The sequence below is a fragment of the Primulina eburnea genome, chromosome 1, assembly GCF_022965805.1.
Source record: "Primulina eburnea isolate SZY01 chromosome 1, ASM2296580v1, whole genome shotgun sequence".
Classification (NCBI taxonomy): domain Eukaryota; kingdom Viridiplantae; phylum Streptophyta; class Magnoliopsida; order Lamiales; family Gesneriaceae; genus Primulina; species Primulina eburnea.
The window spans coordinates 10,525,580-10,543,001 of NC_133101.1; the positions used below are offsets into that span (position 1 = coordinate 10,525,580).

Below are 17,422 nucleotides of genomic sequence, written 5' to 3' on the forward strand. Positions count from 1 at the left end.
AAGTAATATTTTAATTCAAAATAAATATATACGTAATATTTCTCTAAATTGCTTAATATCTTTTATAATATATTATTTAATAATATTGCATTATCTCATAAAATATGAAAGCAACACTAATACTTCATATTTGAAACAAAAATATTAGCAATTTTATATAATAATAATACTAAACATCAGAATCAAACAAATCATTTAAAATTTCGATGCCAACTATTATATTTTGTTTAAAAAATCACATGTCCAAATTGTTGGAAATTGAATGAAATTTAGAATTTGAATAAAAAATATGTTTCATGAATGTGAGAGTGTCTTTTGGTCTCTCAATATTCTTGAGTTAATTGTGGCTCAAATTTGTAGAAATGTCTTTTGACTTTCCACATTCTTGAGTTAATTGAAGATTTTTGACTCTTCATATACTTGAGTTAATAGGAAAATTAATTGAGTTAATTAATCTTGCATGACTCTTGGTGTGCATTTTGGGGCTTATAAATAGTGGATTCATTTCATCATTCAAATATATGAAAATCTTATCTCTTTCAAGTATTCTCTTGTATTTCATATTGTTAGCTTTTCATTGCCTCCGTTAAATCTCGGTGATAAAGTGAAGGTACGTTTTCAGTTCGTCGTTGTAGTGCCTCGTGCTAAGTCACTGCTGGTTGTTCCGTTGTATCCTGAGAAACAGACGTCCAAGATGATCCTCGAAGCACATACAGGAGGGGACGAATCTGTTTTAAGGACGCTCTACTTCGTACAGGCCTCGGTTTGATTTACTTTAAGCTTTACTCTACTGTGTTTTCTTCACCATTTAGTTCATTGGTTTTTACGAAAGTTTACTATACTTTATCGTTCGATATATTGTACACCACAAATAATATAAACAACATAAATAGAAATTTAATTATAAAAATAATAATGTAACACATATAAAAACATATCAAATACTTGTTTTAAGTTTCTAGAAATACATGTTTAAAAATAAATGTCTTTACGCAACAATTCAAAAACATTAAAATTTTATTTTTCAAAAGAATTGGTGGGTTGGCAGCCTGACTGCTCTAGTAATCGTATCATTCCATTTATCACAAACCAAAAGGTGCTAATAGAAAAACGAAAAGTGACCAAATTAACCAAAATATAGTTTTCCTTCAATCATATGATGTTTGGTGTATATGTCGTGTCGGGCGATCAATTACGATTGCCGGCCTCAAATGTCCACGGCTCGCCGAACCATTGTTTTTGTTGTCCGTAAATTTTAATTTAATCCTACCTTTAAAGAAGAAGAATGACCAGATTTTTTTTTTTATATATAGTAAGCAATGACTAGATTTAATGTATCAGCAGTGCATGAGACTGATAGATTGACCCAAGAATCTCATTCCTTAACGCCTTTGTGGCGGCTTTACCACAGAAGTCGCTATCACCCATTCAAAATGCTCTTTATATGCCATTCCGCCATCTTACGAAGTTATTGATCGGGTGTCGCCGCCGCAGTTAAAGCCATGGCTTTCGACGGGTTTCGGCCTCTGGACGAGAAGATATTGGTGGAGTACTTGAAGGCCACCCCTTCTCTGGCATCGAAGCTGGGCAACCAGTTCGATGATTTGGAAATCAAAGAAGTGGGAGATGGAAATCTTAACTTCGTCTACATCGTTATTGCTCCAGCGGGTTCTTTTGTCATCAAGCAGGTAGGAAGTGATTGCTATGTTCTAGCCGACCTGAGATTTTTTTTTTATGTTTGAGTTGAACAAAAAAAAATGGTGTCGTTGAAAAACTTAACATTGATATGTTTTTTCATCTATATACATGATAATATAAATAATAAATTCTAAAATATAAGATAAACAAAATATATAATCTCAAAACAATATCATAAACAAATATTAATAAAGTATGACATGTTGGATCTCGGTTTTCTACGCGCCCAAACGCAGCGGAAGTTTTAAAATTTTATTTATTTTGACAATCAAAAATATAAATTGCTTTGGGCGCTCGTATGATTTAACAAAAACATACATAGGGTGTTAGAATCGTTATACCTTTGGTGAATTAATCACTGGACATCAACCGATCCGGTATAACAGATCTGGCTCTTGATGAATCCCTACGAACTTTCTTCAAGAGATTCCTTTCTTTCCTTCTAATTAGGTCCACGACTGAATAGATTGTTCATCTTCTAAATTGCACTAGAAATTTAGAAGAACTTTTGCGTAGAGAAAAATATTTTGAGAGATCTCTTTTCTTAAAGAGTGGCCAAAAATTTGGAGGATTTTGAAAGTCTCGTGTCTCACCATAGGAAGACCCCAAAACTTATTTAAAATATTTTGTAATCTCCTTCACGTAAAACAAGGAGCAAAATCCTTATGATTGTGTCTAATCTTTAATTTACTAAATTAATTAGATAATTAATTCAATTAAAGATTCTACAAAATATTTTCATGCCATTCACGTGAATCACTATTGGAGATTGGTGGAGGCTTTATCTTTTAGGTCAAAATTTTCTTAAAAAGAAATTTTCATGACCTGATTATCATAATTAATATTAATGGGCTTGATTAATTAATTGAGCTAGTCCAACTAGTTTAATTAATAAATCAAAGTCCATTAAAAACTTTAATTATTTAGTATGTTGGACTTGTACTTCTACAAGCCCATTAAACATACTTCCCATCATATTTAATTTAATTTTTAATAAACTCAACTTTTGAGTTTAATAAATTAAATATATTATAAATTCAATTCCTTGAATTTCATCACCTCCAAAATTTAATATTTAATAAACCCAACATTTGAGTTTAATAAATTAAATTATCAAATTTTATAAATTCAAATCTTTGAATTTATTATCTCCAAATTTTATAAATTCATAAATTCAACTCCTTGAATTTACTATCTCATAAATTCAACTCCTTGAATTTATTTTCTCAAAATTTAATTATCATAAATTCAACTCCTTGAATTTACTATATCATAATATAAATTCAACTCCTTGAATTTATTCTCTCAACGGGAACAAACGATCCAGTGCATGTGTGACCCTCAATGGTTCAGGGATACAGCTAGCCGTGGGTTCACAACTCTTTGTGATTCAGGACATATTCCTTTATTCGGGCTTACCCTAGTTAGCCCCATTCTTTTCATCAACGCCTTGATCAAGAATGTCAGAACTCATTTCTGATTGCACCCATCGGATCATGGTAAGAGCGTCTAGTAGCATCGCCCCATGATCCCCTAGGTATCACTGATAGTGCCTGCAAGAACCAGCCGATTATGATTAACGTACAGTACGGTCCCTTCATCTCATATATCCCGATCGAATCTGCAACCATTGGTTCATCGAGGGTTGCATATTAATTCGATAACTATGTGATAACTATAATAGTGGCATCGCGTGTACTATTGGAGAACTCCTTCTCCAACGTACATCTCATACTCTGGCCAGAGATTCCATGCACTATTATTACATTAGATCACATAGGATATCCACACCCGCAGGTGAGCGGTGAATCCCCGACTACAATGCACTGGCTCCTATATGTGTCGCAACTATACACAACCTCGCCACCTGATGACTCTCCTGGAGCCGGTAAACGAGTCAAAGCACAACCCTAGCATATAGAGCCTCAGTGTTGTCCCGGGTCGTAAGGACTAATGGTGTACAATCATAACCACGGACTTACCTTCTCGATGAATGATAACCACTTGGAAAGTCCGAGGGAGGGTTGTTCGGTATAATCATCATATGACTACCCATCTGTATGTTTGGACATCTCTATGCCCTTACCAAGAAACACAGTACACAACATCACAGATGCTAGTCTCGAGCTCAAGCGGCATTTATCCATGTTTTAGGCAGCTGAATCGACTAGGAACGAATTTAGAATATGCGGTGTTTACAAATGAGTTTCAACATCGAATTACGATTCATTTGTATTAAAGCATAATCCAGGACTTTATCTATGCTGCTTGCATGGGTATACAGATAAAGTATAATGAAACCATTAAAAAGTAAATTATATTAAAATAAAGATTGTTTATTACACTTGAGTCAATAAATTCCTTAGCCAACCGTTGGTTTGCAGAGCATCTACTCTAACATGACCATCTAAACAAAACATTAAATTCATGTTTCGAACCAGTATATACCTTTGAATAATGTTTATTTCGTAGTTCTTAACCGAAAACATAGTCAAGTGGCTCTTTTGAGAACTATTTCATCTTGTTTGAGCTGGTTAAAATATCTGCAGGCTCTTCCTTATATTCGTAACCATATCTGCAGGCTCTTCCTTATATTCGTTGCATAGGGGAGTCATGGCCTATGACGAAGGAGCGTGCCTATTTTGAAGCATCAACTTTGCAAGAACATGGTCGTTGGTGTCCTGATCATGTTCCTGAAGTTTATCATTTCGACCAGACAATGTGTCTGATCGGAATGCGATACCTAGAGCCACCACATATAATCTTAAGAAAAGGATTGATAGCTGGGATTGAGTACCCGTTACTTGCTGAACACATGTCTGAATATATGGCCAAAACATTGTTCTATACTTCCTTACATTATCTGACCACCACCAATCATAAAAGTGCAGGCAAGCCACGGAACAACCATGGAATTGATTTTGTCTTATGGTTATGTTCATACATGCATCTTAATTGCGTACTCCATGTTCGAAAGTATTACTGTTGATGACTATTTTAGACAATCATGGAAGGACTGACATAATAATGGTCATTAAAAAAACGTTTATGCTAATAAGGTCAAATTAACTAAGTACATTAGGCTTCATGCTGAGAGTTTTGAACTTGTGGCTTATGGCTTTGATATTCATCCATTTGATTTTTGTCATTATTTTAATAGAACTGTAATTTTCCCTGCGAATTCAAATTTAACTGTGGTGAAATGCTTGGATCATGTAACAATCTTTTCCACTTCATTGACAGTTGCAAAGTATTGTGGAAATGTGGAGTTATGCAAACATACTGAACAGGTCGTTTTTTCTGATCCTTACAAAGTATCCGAGTATAACTGGTGGACAACCCCTTACCTTGATGCTGATGCTGAGGCAGTTCGGGGGGATAACATTTTGAAACTTGAAATCGCTGAGCTAAGATCCAAGTAAAATGCATAACTGGATACCGTTTCTTCGTATTTTATGTAATTTGTCTGCCTTTTGCTTTATGAAGTGATACAAAATGTTTGTTTCTTGTTTGGCATCTTTCCCATTCAGATTCTCTGAAAGAACCCAAGCTCTTATACATGGTGATCTACATACTGGTTCTGTCATGGTTACCGCTGAATCAACTCAAGTGATAGATCCCGAGTTTTCTTTCTATGGACCTATGGGGTTTGATGTAGGAGCATTTATTGGAAACCTGATTTTAGCTTATTTTGCACAAGATGGACATTCAAAAGAGGGGGCTGATCGAAAAGTATGTTCTGTCTCTATGGTCCTATCAAAACCAATATTTCGGTCTTATTTCTATATATTATATCAATTTTGTATTGTCTTTTATGTCAGTTTTTTGGTATTTTTGTGTTCATATGTCGTTTTCTCATTCTTTGGGGTTTATGAGTTTGCACGTTTATTCTGTTCCCTTCATCTGTTTCTTGAACACCTGAAAATACATTTTTCGTCCTGGGGTTTAGCATTGTTTGACTCTTTTTTCTCATTCTTTGGGGTTTAGCATTGCTTCTTATGAGTCACACTTTTGATCTAAAATAAGGCGAGGTTGCTTCTGTTGAAAATGTAGGCATTGACTTCTTATTACTTCTGCCAACAGAAAACAAGGCTTCACAAAAACACTACTCTTTCCGCGAGGGATGCACGGAGAAATTTTTGTTTACTTTTTGAATGCGGGTTTAGTTTTTGGCGATTGCACCCTTCACAGAATATGATGTTTGTCAGAATAATTTCGTGAGCATTACATTTTCTCTAGCATAATAGGATGTTAACTTGATCTACATGATTTAAAATCAGCTGTACAAAGTGTGGATTTTGAAGACAATCTCAGAGACTTGGAACCTCTTCCACACGAAGTTCACTGCACTTTGGGATAAACACAAGGATGGTCCTGGTGAAGCATATCTCCCAGAAATTTATAATAATCTAGACCTCCAGCTCCTGATAAAGAAAAAATCTATGGACGATCTTTTCCACGACACTCTAGGATTCGGTGCTGCCAAAATGATCCGGTTAGATAAAAACCATTCCTTTTTCATGAATGTAGTCTTTTCTTCTTTGTTTGAGCTTTCAGACTTCTTAATCTATCAGAAAAGCACAAGAACATCTATGTTAAACGGGACATGTCTTAAAGTTATCTTGAAATATTTGAGCAGTTGAATGCGCAGATATTTATTGCCAATTTCCTATGTATGCCTGGTTTTATAGAGTCTAATGACCTGAGAGGCTTCTGGTTGATGTACAGGAGGATTGTTGGTGTAGCTCACGTCGAAGACTTTGAATCGATCAAAGAGGCCAACAAAAGAGCAGATTGTGAACGCAAAGCTCTAAATTTTGCCAAGACTCTGCTCAAGGACAGCAGGCAATTCCACAATATAAACGAAGTTGTTTCAGCTATCGAGCTACTCGACATATGCTAAGTTCTTTTGTCCAATAGTTAATGATTTACACGCACTCTTTTTTATCAGTATTCTCTTAATGTACTTTTTACTTGTAGGCTCTGATTGTTGAAGCTTGCATACCATATATAGATTGATATACATAGAACATAATTACATCTAATTAATACATATATTTGGAGGTGAATTTTAGTGGTTAGATCTGTTTCTTTATGCATCTTGTAGACTGTAGAGTAGTATTCAACTCTGTTCGAATTTAATGGTACACAACCAGCAAGCCCGGACCGCGAGAGAGTCCAACGCCTCGCGCACAGGCCAGGGGACGGGTCAAGATTTTAAAAAAAAGTTACTTTGCCGTAAGAATTTTGCCCAAAAATGAAATGAAATACCGTATTCTTTTCGCTCTTCGGCTTTCATCAATCTATTGTTTATTTAGTATTGATTCTTGAATTTCATAGAACATAGCTGTTTTTTTGGTTTTTTGGTTTTTTTTTTTTTAGGAATGTTGGTGGTATTTGTTATTCATGGCCATGATCAGAGCAAGAAATTTCAACTGGTGCATTCATTTTTATGAGTATTACGTAGGGTTGTCAAATGATTGGTGGTTCATTTTTATCATTTTATGCACCTGGAAGAATTATGCACCTGGAAGAATTGCAAAATTTTATAATTCTATACTCGTAAATTAATATATCTAATGCAGATTGAGGAGTTGATGAATGACCAAAACAGAACAAACTGTTCCTATTTACGATTTTTTAATTAAAAACTCTAGCCCTGTTTTATTGTTTGTACGATATTGAATAAATGGGGCACTGAGAGCTCTGGACCCAAAAATGGGGATATTTTGTTATTCACAAAAACTTTTTTGGGACGATTTTACAAGTCAATTTTGTGATATGAGTATCTAATTTGATTCACCTATGAAAAAAATTATTTTTTATGCCAAAAATATTACTTATTATTGTAAATATAATCAGTATTGATCTCGAGACACCTTCCTCCAAGATACCTACTAGTTTTTATTTACGTTCGGTATGAACTATCAACCACACGGTTTTGAAAGGGAATATTTGAGGTATAATAAATATATATGTTGGGATAGATCGATTTTAATTCAATTTTAAAGGCTAATTTAGGGATACGGTGTAAAAAAGTATACGAATAATTTTAAAGTTTTATGAAAAATTATGGGGGTTTAAACAAAATTCTAAAACACATAATATATATTTTCGAAAGAAAAAAAATCACACATAACATGTGGCCAAACATGAGGGCAAGCGAAAGCATTATGGTTAAGATTTTTCGGTTAGAGCGTTAAAAAAATATTGTTTGTTTATTATAATTAAAATTTCGTCAAGTGAATCAAAGAATAAGAAAGTATATGAAAATAATATATATAATATAAAAATAAATATATGTAAATTGAGTCAATCTGGTAAATATTTGTAAAGCAAAACAATATTTTTGACATACAAAATAATATTTTTTCATAAATTATATCATATTAGATCAAGACATATATGACAAAATTGATCTGTCTAATCCCATACTTTTTTTTTTGTTATTTATCATTTATTAATTTATTTTGAACTACAATGCAATTAATCTTGAATGGAGACATATTAAATTGGGATAGTCACGTGGGATTGACTTGTTTTTACTTTTTCGCTCTACAAAATGACCAGATTCTATGTATTAGCCAAAGAATCTCATTCCTTTTATCATTAATCGAGTCAAATATATCATTATTCATTTGCAAATTTCTCGTTATCCATGCCTCCATTGATTTGAAAGACACTCCTTGGTGATATTCTTAAAATGACTCGAGTCATCCATAGACTCGGACAGATAAGGAGGACCAAAGTAAGACAAGTTTAGAGTTAGTCCAAAGAAGCCAATAAGAGACTAAGTAAAAGTCAGCTCGGATAAAGAAAGACTAACAAGTATAAAGAACCTCGAGCATGCAGCAATGCATGGAAGCATATCAGATCACTATGGACTCATACAAGCCGGGCTCATATTCTTGGCCAGGCAAGACAGAGTTGAATGATACTGTTCGGGGGGAAAAAGTTTCTGACCACACAGGAAATCCCTTGGCATCTCGGGCACATGCAACACTTTGGAGTCTTCTCTAACCAGACAAGGCAGGGTTCTCGAGAAGATTAAGTTAAGTGATCGTAGACCATGTCCACCGATGATCGAGGGGTATGTTCCTCTCCAAATTTCCAGACCATCCAACCGGTCTCACATTACCCGGTCACCAGCAGAAACAGTCCAGATCGGTCCTTCCTACTCAAACCAACCATGAGAAGATGGGAACGGGGCCCATAAGTATGGGTCACCATATCTTGTAATCATTAATATGACAAATCAGTGTTCATGACAAGACTAGGGACAATATGGGTCGACATGCCTACTATCAGTCTGCAGAGCATGGGTAGATGTCTAATCAAGAACCGTGTCCAGCGCAATCAAGGTCATTTTCTCTCTCATAAATATCTAGGTTTTCTCATTCATTTGGAACAGAAGGTGTTGCATTCTACTAGATTCAATAAATTCTCTATTTACTTAGTGTGTCTTGTATTGATTTGAGCGTCGGAGTTGTGATACCAAAAACCTTTATGGCGCCCACTGACATTTTGTTGTTGAGTGTGTTGCAGATCATCTTACCTGAGCTCATCCTATTCGGTCATGAGTACTCGTAGTGAAGGCCAGGCCACCCAAGCTCATCTCATTTTGTCAAAAATGTTCACAATGAAATTATACATCTATATCCAATAGATTGTCCACCTAGCTCATCCAATCGACCCGGGCATTATCATTGGCACCGTCTGTTAGAAAGCGGATCTATAGACATAAATATGGTTTTCAATTGAAACTCAACTCGGAGATATCCTTCTAGAAGGGAGACCACAGACTCTGGGGTCCCCGAGCTTGGCATGTTAATCAAGCCAAGCTCGAGCTTGATTCATTAATAACTCGTTTAACATGTTTAACAAGTCTGGCTTGAGCTCGTCTCGTTTTCGAGCTCGATAAGCATAGAATTGAGCTCGAGTTTGAGTTTGAATCGAGCTTGTTAAAAATTAAATATATCTATAAACTAATTTTAAATTAGACATAAAAATGTAAATTCATTCATAAATAACCAAAACGACACAAATAAGAGCTAAAAAACATAAATCAGTATATTATTGAACATTCCAAAATCATATATCTAGAATATTCAATATACACTGATATCACCATATAAATAAAAATGAAATAATTTTTCACCCATTTAATACTCCAACTAAGTCTGGTGAGAGTAGAGAGGACGTTAGAGAATCCATTAAAATCAAAAATTACAAAATCATCTCCAATAACAACTAGTCAACTATCCTGCAAAGTCGATAATAAATTTTTTTTTTAATAAAAATGAGTTATCAATTTAATCAAGAAGAAAACAATATATTTAACTTTTAAAAAGAAATAAAACTTACCAATTTAACTACAAAAAACTTTATAAGAGCTCTTGATAGTTGATTCCAAGTATTTTAAGTTAAATTAATCTCTTTAAGCTCCAAATTTCCCTTTTACATACAAATACAAAAATTCAATATGTTAGACATAAATAACCAAATTTGATGAAACACAATAAATTAGATATATAACACATAATTAATAAATACATAATTAAATTAGATATCAATTTACTTACTTTTGCTTTTCTCTTGATTTGGTAACGAGCGTGTAGCCAATCTTCTGCGCAAAGCGACATTTGAGATATCTCTACTCCCAAATTGGCGCGATATGGATCAATAACTCTACCACCTGCACTGAAAACTGATTCAAAAGCCACAGAAGTTATTGGAATTGATAGTACATAACACGCCATCTTTGACAAAATCCTAAACTTTAAGTTGTTCATCTTCCACCATGACAATTCATCAAATTCTTGATCATATTCACAAAAAACAACTCCTTCCTCAAAGTACACTTCAAGCTCAGACTTCACTTGCTCTACACTATCAAAATTCTTAATGTAGTTGGCAAATTGTGCCTTTACTTTACCTTTTGTTTTTCCACTGACAATACTGCTTGTACAATTAAAGCTTTCTTTTATACTCTCACTTTGAACATCCTTTTCACCAATATTTTTTTGTGAGCCTCAACATATTCATTATACAAGTTACGCAAGGTCTCTCAAACTGTAACGATATGCTCAACTGAATCAACTTCAGAAGAGGTCTCTAGAAAGCACATGTTGCGTGTTTTCTTGATTGCTCGCAAGCGCACGACGTCAAGTTATAGTAAAATGTATTTATGAGTGCAAGTGTCGATCCCATGAGGAGTGTAAATGTAAAAATGTATCAATGCTCGTAATTAAAATAGTCACGATTTTATTTAGAAGAATCAAAAGAGAATTGGTGTATTTAAAACAGTTCAATTGCGAATAAATAATAAATCGAATTACCGAATGGAAAAATATCAACGATAGAAAATATCTAGAGGAATGATTTCACTTAGTTTCCACGATAATTCTTCGTGGTTGGATTTAAATTCATGAATTTCTATTATTTAATAGCCAAGAACACTTACTTGTTTTATTCCTCATTTCCCAAGTGACGAATAAATTGTATCAATCAACTTTCGATTTAATTATTCCTAATAAAAATCTAAATTTGATTAATAGATGCAAACCATGATCTTACCTAAGCTTCGCTAAAGTTATACGCCTTCCGAACGATATGAATATCCGACGATGCTTTTCTAATGATCTATAATCTTAGTCCCTCTCCCGAGTTGTAGAATTAATCAGACAACATACAATTTATGGCCAGTAAATTGCAGTGAAATAAACATAGAGAACACAATTAAACCAAAAACGGAATTCAATCAATTAAACAACCACGTCAAATCATCGTATAGACAAAACTACGTCATCCTCTACAATGAAAATTTAGTTCATCACGAAATCCAAGCGAAAACAAGACATATTCCTAGTTCTAGACATCGCTACACAATGAAATAAAGAAGCGAAGGAAGAGATAACAAATCCGAAGTGTCCTCTCCGTCTCCAGATCTGTTGTTCTTCGTATTTCTGAGTGTTCATTCGCACAATTTATAATAGACGCACCGCGCACGCGGTGGCGCATGATCTCGCGCGGTTGCGCGCGAATGGCTTGAGTCTGCGCGTGCGCGGTTGCGCGTCAAGTGGCATGGCCGCGCGCACTCCTCTATTTTTCATCTTGCATGTATGTGCGTGCGGCTGCGCGTGAAGTTGCGCGGCCGCGCGCACACCTCTGTTTTCTTAGTCTACTTGGATTCGTGCTACCTATTTTCTCCATTCCTGAAACGACAACAAAAACAAACCAAAAACGCATAATTATGTTCGAAGCAAGCATAATTCAAAATAGAATTTAATATAAATTAAGTGCAAATCTTGCACTTATCAGCACCATTCAATCAACTTCATCTTATTCCTTGGATCTCATACTGCCGCTATAGAAATTAATAAGTTACAATCACCCCAATATTTATCAAATTTATTCTTCATCTTCTTAATCATATCTGCCATGAAACTATCTTCACCCACATTTGTATTCTTCAATAACTTTTTTATGTTATAGAGTTCAGGAAGAAACAAATTCGAAGTCGATTCTGAACCTGAAACAAGGTAAGTAATATATTAGATTGTAAACAATTAAACAATATAGGAAGAACCCCTATATCCAGAAACTCATACAAACATTCATATTGTTTTGTTACAGGAATATAATGTTAGGACCTTGAGAATTAATTTCTCGCCAAAACCAAAAAAACTCCTATATCCAGAAACTGAACACAAACGTTTCTCCTAAACTCTTTGTTTTCATGCGCTGATTCTCATGGAAAGATCATTTACAAATCACACGTGATATGTGACCAAAAACAAGCACTCCATGTAGCATGTTAGCCCCATTATTTTCCATACACGAGCATTTTCCAATACGATCAAGTTCTATAGCATGACACTGGACACATCTTTGTGTCTCTCATTTTGACAGGAACCCAAATGCAATGAAGTACCTAGCTAGAATAGGAACACGATGCAATATAGTAAGGAACAAGTTTAAAGTTGGATAATCATTCATTACCTGAAATGACGTGGGTAACTTCTTTAAATTCTTCAAGAAATGAACAAACTACAAGAACCTTCTCCCAATCCTCGTCACTTGGCAAAGAGTTATAAGTAGGATCCCGTTGTTGATATCTTGGAAAAACATCTTTGAACTCCAAAGAAGTAGACAACATGAAATATGTCGCATTCCACCTAGTGCAACAATCCATTATAAGTTTATTTGAAGATAATTGCAATTGTTTTGCGATTTCACTGAACATTTTTATACGGTGTTTTGATGCAGATATGTGTTTCACAGTGTGACGCACATTGGAAATTATATTTTGGATATCTGAAAGACCATCTTGTACCAAAATATTGAAGATATGAGCATAACATCTCACATGGAACAATTTTCCGCTAAGAGGAAGGCTGTTTTTGTAAGAAAGAATCTCCTTTAACAATCGAATAGCTACATCATTGTATGCAGCATTATCAACTGTGACTGTCCACACCTTGTTTTCAATTCACCGTTCAACCAAACACTTATTCAACACATCACAAACAACAATACATGTATGGGATGGTGGGACTTCACAAAAATTCAAATTTCGTTTTTGCAAATTCCAACTAGAGTCCACGTAATGACTAGTGACAACCATATATGAACTTTTTGATCAGACCTCCATAAATCAGTAGTCACGCTGACCCTATTCACTTGCTTTAGTTCTGCCATTAATTTTCTCTTCTCCATTTCGTAAGAAGTAATACAATCTTTCCTTGTGGTGGCATGACTGATTTTTTCATAATGTGGTGTAGCATTCTTCATCAATAAGTTGAACAATTCATACTCTACAAATATGAATGTTAGTTCATGAACAACAATCATGTGAGAGAGAATCTCTCTGATCTTTGCTTTATCATATTTGAAGTTATGCACTGTACTAACTGTTTCTGACTCTGAAATGGTTAGGATTACACTTAAATTTTGTTGCCCACTCTCATTCACCTTCTTCCTTACACAGCCTTTGCTATGCCTAATAAAATGTGATGTTAACACCCGAATTTTTATTATATGCCAACCGATGTTTACAATGAATACATTCAGCCTTCGTCAACCCATCTGCAACAATAATTACTTTAAAATTCAACCATACCTTAGATGTGTGTTTCCTTTTCTTCGGACCATATGGATTAGTATCAACATCTTCAATATTATCAAGTTCAACACCATTCTTGCTTTGAGAAGCTTCATTTTCGTCATTTGTACTTTGTTGAACTCCTCCCATAACTGGGGTTGTGCTCGATTCTTGAGCAGATAATGTGTTTGGAGTTGTCATGTTTGGATTAGATGAACACCAATAACTGCATCAATTAGTACAAAAACAATACTTTATCAAAATTTTCCAAAAGTGTTTGCAAGTATAAAAAGTATTTCCAAAATCATTGACTGGATAAGAGAAGATTGTGAAAAATTTACCGAGTTGGGGAGGGCGTCGATTTTTTTCCTTCTTCAGAGGAAAGGCCGAACTGAGGAGGGCGGCATAAGAGATTAATATTTAAGTCTAAAGCATGTGTTTTGATTAGTTTTGAGTAGAGGAACCAGGAACGTGTCACGGTGTAAGCCACTCAATTCAAAGTGACTAAATAACAATACAATTAAAAAATATGGTATATTCAGAATTGTGTATTGATATTCAAATTTTTTTATATAAATAATATATATTCGGAATTGTGTAGAAGCTAAATAACAATATTCGAAAATAAAAGTATTTTCATAACAGATATTGTTGTTTGTGTATAAGCTAACATAATACAATTCAAAAAATTTATATTCGGAATTTTGTATAATTTCTTATATAACATAATATATTCATAAAAATTGTATATTCGGAATTTTGTAGAAGCTAAATAACAATACAATTAAAAAAATTATATTCGGAATTGTGTATTAATATTCATAAATTTTTATATAAATAATGTAATTAAATAAGATAATAAAGATGATAACACATATATAGATATTATAAAAACCTATAAATAAAAATAATAATGTGTTTCCCAAATTTTAAAAAATATATGTTACATGTAAATCATTTTTTATATGAGTATAATTATAAATATTAAATAGTGAGTAACATGTTATTAAAAGTCAAATATTAATAGAAACAAAATAACAAGACAAATAAAGTTGAAGTTTTAAAATAATCTCTTATTTCCTATGTATTAAACTGTACTCACCATTACACTCTTTATATTTTGGAAGTAGAGATTTAAATATAGTAGATCGAAGACATCACATCATTATGAAATGAATTCGACATAATTAACTTAATTTATTGATTAATTAACTTCATAGACTAATATTAGTAAATGATGAATGATCCAAACAAAGTCAAATTAATATAATAATTTGTAAAGTTACTCAACTTGTATATGACTTGGTTATGTAACTTTTTAGAGAAAAAGAATAAGTTGATGTATTTCTGTTAATTTATTTTATTTATTGTATTTTAAAAAACATTTTAGTATAATGATATGCAAATAAGATTAAAAGTGTAATTGTGACTAAATGGTGTGAATTATCATTTTTTCAAACATGTCTTGTATTCAATTCCTTCCATAGACATTATTACTGATATTTTTATTTGTCAACTCAACAAATGAGACAAGCTCAAGCTTACGAGCCACCTAAACGACTCAAGCTCGAGCTTACGAGCCACCTAAACGAGCCGAGCTCGAGCTCACAAGCCTATTATCAAACATGTTTGCTAGCTCATGAGCCGAATATTCTTAGGGTTGAGCTTGGTTTGATTAAATTTTCGAGCTCAAAATCGAGCTTGGGTTTGTTTTGATATATTAACAAACAAACTCAAACGAGCTTTTTATCGAGCCGAGCTTCGAATAGCTTGTAAACGGTTTGGTTCATTTACATCCCTAACGATATACATGTTTCCTCCTCACCAAAAACATCCATAGGGAGAGGGAGAGGTGGAGATAGTTCCTAGGTAGCTCGGGAAAGCAACCAAAATATCTGGGAGGCATGATACTCCGATATGATTCTCACTTCAATAATGTTTAGTTCTTCTATTCAGCATTTGATTATCAATGAAATTAAATTTTTTGTTTTCAATATGATTGAAAGTCATTTATCTGGAAGGGATGAGGTCACGACACTTTATCTAAATACGGAAGACATGAGGTCCCAGTACCTTATTCAGAGCCTGGGAATTATGAGATCTCGACACCTTATTCAAGTTCGGGAGGCATAAGGCCCTAATTACTTTTCAACATTTAGAAAATTTTACAAAGCGTTGGGGCTACTTAGTCCTCGGTCAGTGATCAAAACCTCGCAGTTAACCTTACTAACTAACGAAAATTCAAAAAAGAAAAGATTGGACTAGAAATTTCATTAATAGCTGAAAAATACAATAGAGGGGTTGAGGACAAGAGTCTCCTCATCGTCAAGGAAAGAATCAATGGGCTTATCCAAATTAGAGAAGTCTTCCTTCCATGTACGTAGGGAGAACGTCACCATCTTCAAATTGCTCATTTTTTATAGGATATGATCCGAAAGCAAAAATTAATTATTTTTCCGGTGGATTCCAAGCATGACTGATCGAAACAACAAATATGATTTTAGCCCGATTATTTAAAGAGGGAATGGTGATGCCCTGTAAAAAGTGCGGGTCATCCTTGGACTCGAGCATGAATGGAAGATCAAAACAACGCTAGTCCAGATTTGGTCTCAAGAAGCTAAGAGGAGATCGGGTGGAAGCCAACCCGGGTGAAGAAAGAGTAACATGTTTAAACAATCCCCACATGCAGCAACCCAGGAAGCATATCAGATTAATATGGATTCATATAAGCCCGGGCTTATATTCTTGTCTGGCCAAGATAGGGTTGAATGATACTGTCAGGGTGGAAAAAGTGTCTGGAAAGAAAGGAAAGTCGTTGTCATCCTGAACACTTGCAACACTTTGGATTTTTCCCTGACCAGGCAAGACAGGATATCCGAGAAGATTAAGTAAAATGATCGTGGACCATGTCCATCGGCAATCAAAAGGTATCTTCCCCTCCATGTTTCCAGATCATCCGACCCCTGTTCACTTTACCCGATCACAAGCAGAAACCGTCCAAGTTGGTACCTTCCTACTCAGACCGACCATGAGGAGATGTGAGCTAGGCCCATAAGTACAAGTCACCATATCTCGTAATCATTAACATGACAAAGAGATTGATGGTAATGTTTTTTCCCGAAGAGAAGTACCCTTTATTTAATTTTTATTTTTTGTGTGCAAGTTTTTTTATCTTATACTAGATGCGCTTCTTGCACTTGGGGTGTTTTCCTTTTTGTCTATTAGAATTCTACCTACTCTCTGTATCTTAAATGGCTGAGGTGCAAGTGCCTTAGAATCTTGTGTATAGTGTCAAATTTTATGTCGGTGGCTTTTTTGAGAACAATTTTCATCTTTTTTAAACTGGCTAAAAATCTCTACAGGCTCTTCCATATATTCGTTGCATAGGGGAGTCATGGCCTATGACGAAGGAGCGTGCCTATTTTGAAGCATCAACTTCGCAAGAACATGGCCGTTTGTGTCCTGAACATGTTCCTGAAGTTTACCATTTTGACCGGACAATGTGTCTGATTGGAATGCGATACCTAGAGCCACCACATATAATCTTAAGAAAAGGATTGATAGCTGGGATTGAGTACCCATTGTAAGAAATTTGACACATGTTAAAGGAAGACGTACCGT

General features: G+C 34.4%; 2 protein-coding genes across 6 annotated transcripts; one reads left to right on the forward strand and one right to left on the reverse strand.

Moving 5' to 3' along the window:
• The first annotated feature begins 1,387 nt into the window (after positions 1-1,387).
• On the forward strand, positions 1,388-7,145 carry LOC140827363 (methylthioribose kinase-like). Its single transcript, XM_073190027.1, has 6 exons — positions 1,388-1,688; positions 4,280-4,589; positions 4,942-5,116; positions 5,229-5,430; positions 5,979-6,193; positions 6,427-7,145. The coding sequence occupies exons 1-6, from the start codon at positions 1,503-1,505 to the stop codon at positions 6,599-6,601; spliced, it is 1,263 nt and encodes a 420-aa protein (XP_073046128.1). The 5' UTR covers positions 1,388-1,502; the 3' UTR covers positions 6,602-7,145.
• A 2,606-nt stretch (positions 7,146-9,751) lies between these two features.
• Positions 9,752-14,247, reverse strand: LOC140827350 (zinc finger BED domain-containing protein RICESLEEPER 4-like). Of its 5 annotated transcripts, none has more exons than XR_012116963.1 (5): positions 14,143-14,247; positions 13,820-14,027; positions 10,281-10,393; positions 10,063-10,152; positions 9,752-9,961 (listed from the first exon to the last, which is right to left on the reverse strand). XR_012116963.1 is itself a non-coding variant. In XM_073190007.1 (5 exons), exons 3-5 carry the CDS (start codon positions 13,489-13,491, stop codon positions 11,800-11,802), a joined length of 435 nt encoding a protein of 144 aa, XP_073046108.1. In that variant the 5' UTR covers positions 13,492-13,514; positions 13,820-14,027; positions 14,143-14,247; the 3' UTR covers positions 11,701-11,799. The 5 variants fall into 5 exon arrangements, 3 of the variants coding, with proteins under 3 accessions (XP_073046108.1, XP_073046113.1, XP_073046103.1); XR_012116962.1 differs by having other exon boundaries at positions 10,281-10,405; XM_073190007.1 differs by lacking the exons at positions 9,752-9,961; positions 10,063-10,152; positions 10,281-10,393 and adding exons at positions 11,701-11,912; positions 12,700-12,875; positions 13,346-13,514.
• Positions 14,248-17,422: the final 3,175 nt, after the last annotated feature.

Coding starts and splice junctions, on each gene's coding strand:
- LOC140827363 (XM_073190027.1), top strand. CDS start 1,503: ATGGCTTTCGACGGGTTTCGGCCTCTGGACGAGAAGATATTGGTGGAG. Junction 5,117..5,228: donor ATCGCTGAGCTAAGATCCAA/GTAAAATGCATA, acceptor TTTCCCATTCAG/ATTCTCTGAAAGAACCCAAG. Junction 5,431..5,978: donor AAGAGGGGGCTGATCGAAAA/GTATGTTCTGTC, acceptor ATTTAAAATCAG/CTGTACAAAGTGTGGATTTT.
- LOC140827350 (XM_073190002.1), bottom strand. CDS start 13,551: ATGATTGTTGTTCATGAACTAACATTCATATTTGTAGAGTATGAATTG. Junction 12,876..13,345: donor GTGACTACTGATTTATGGAG/GTCTGATCAAAA, acceptor TTGTTGCACTAG/GTGGAATGCGACATATTTCA. Junction 11,913..12,699: donor AGTTACCCACGTCATTTCAG/GTAATGAATGAT, acceptor TTGTCGTTTCAG/GAATGGAGAAAATAGGTAGC.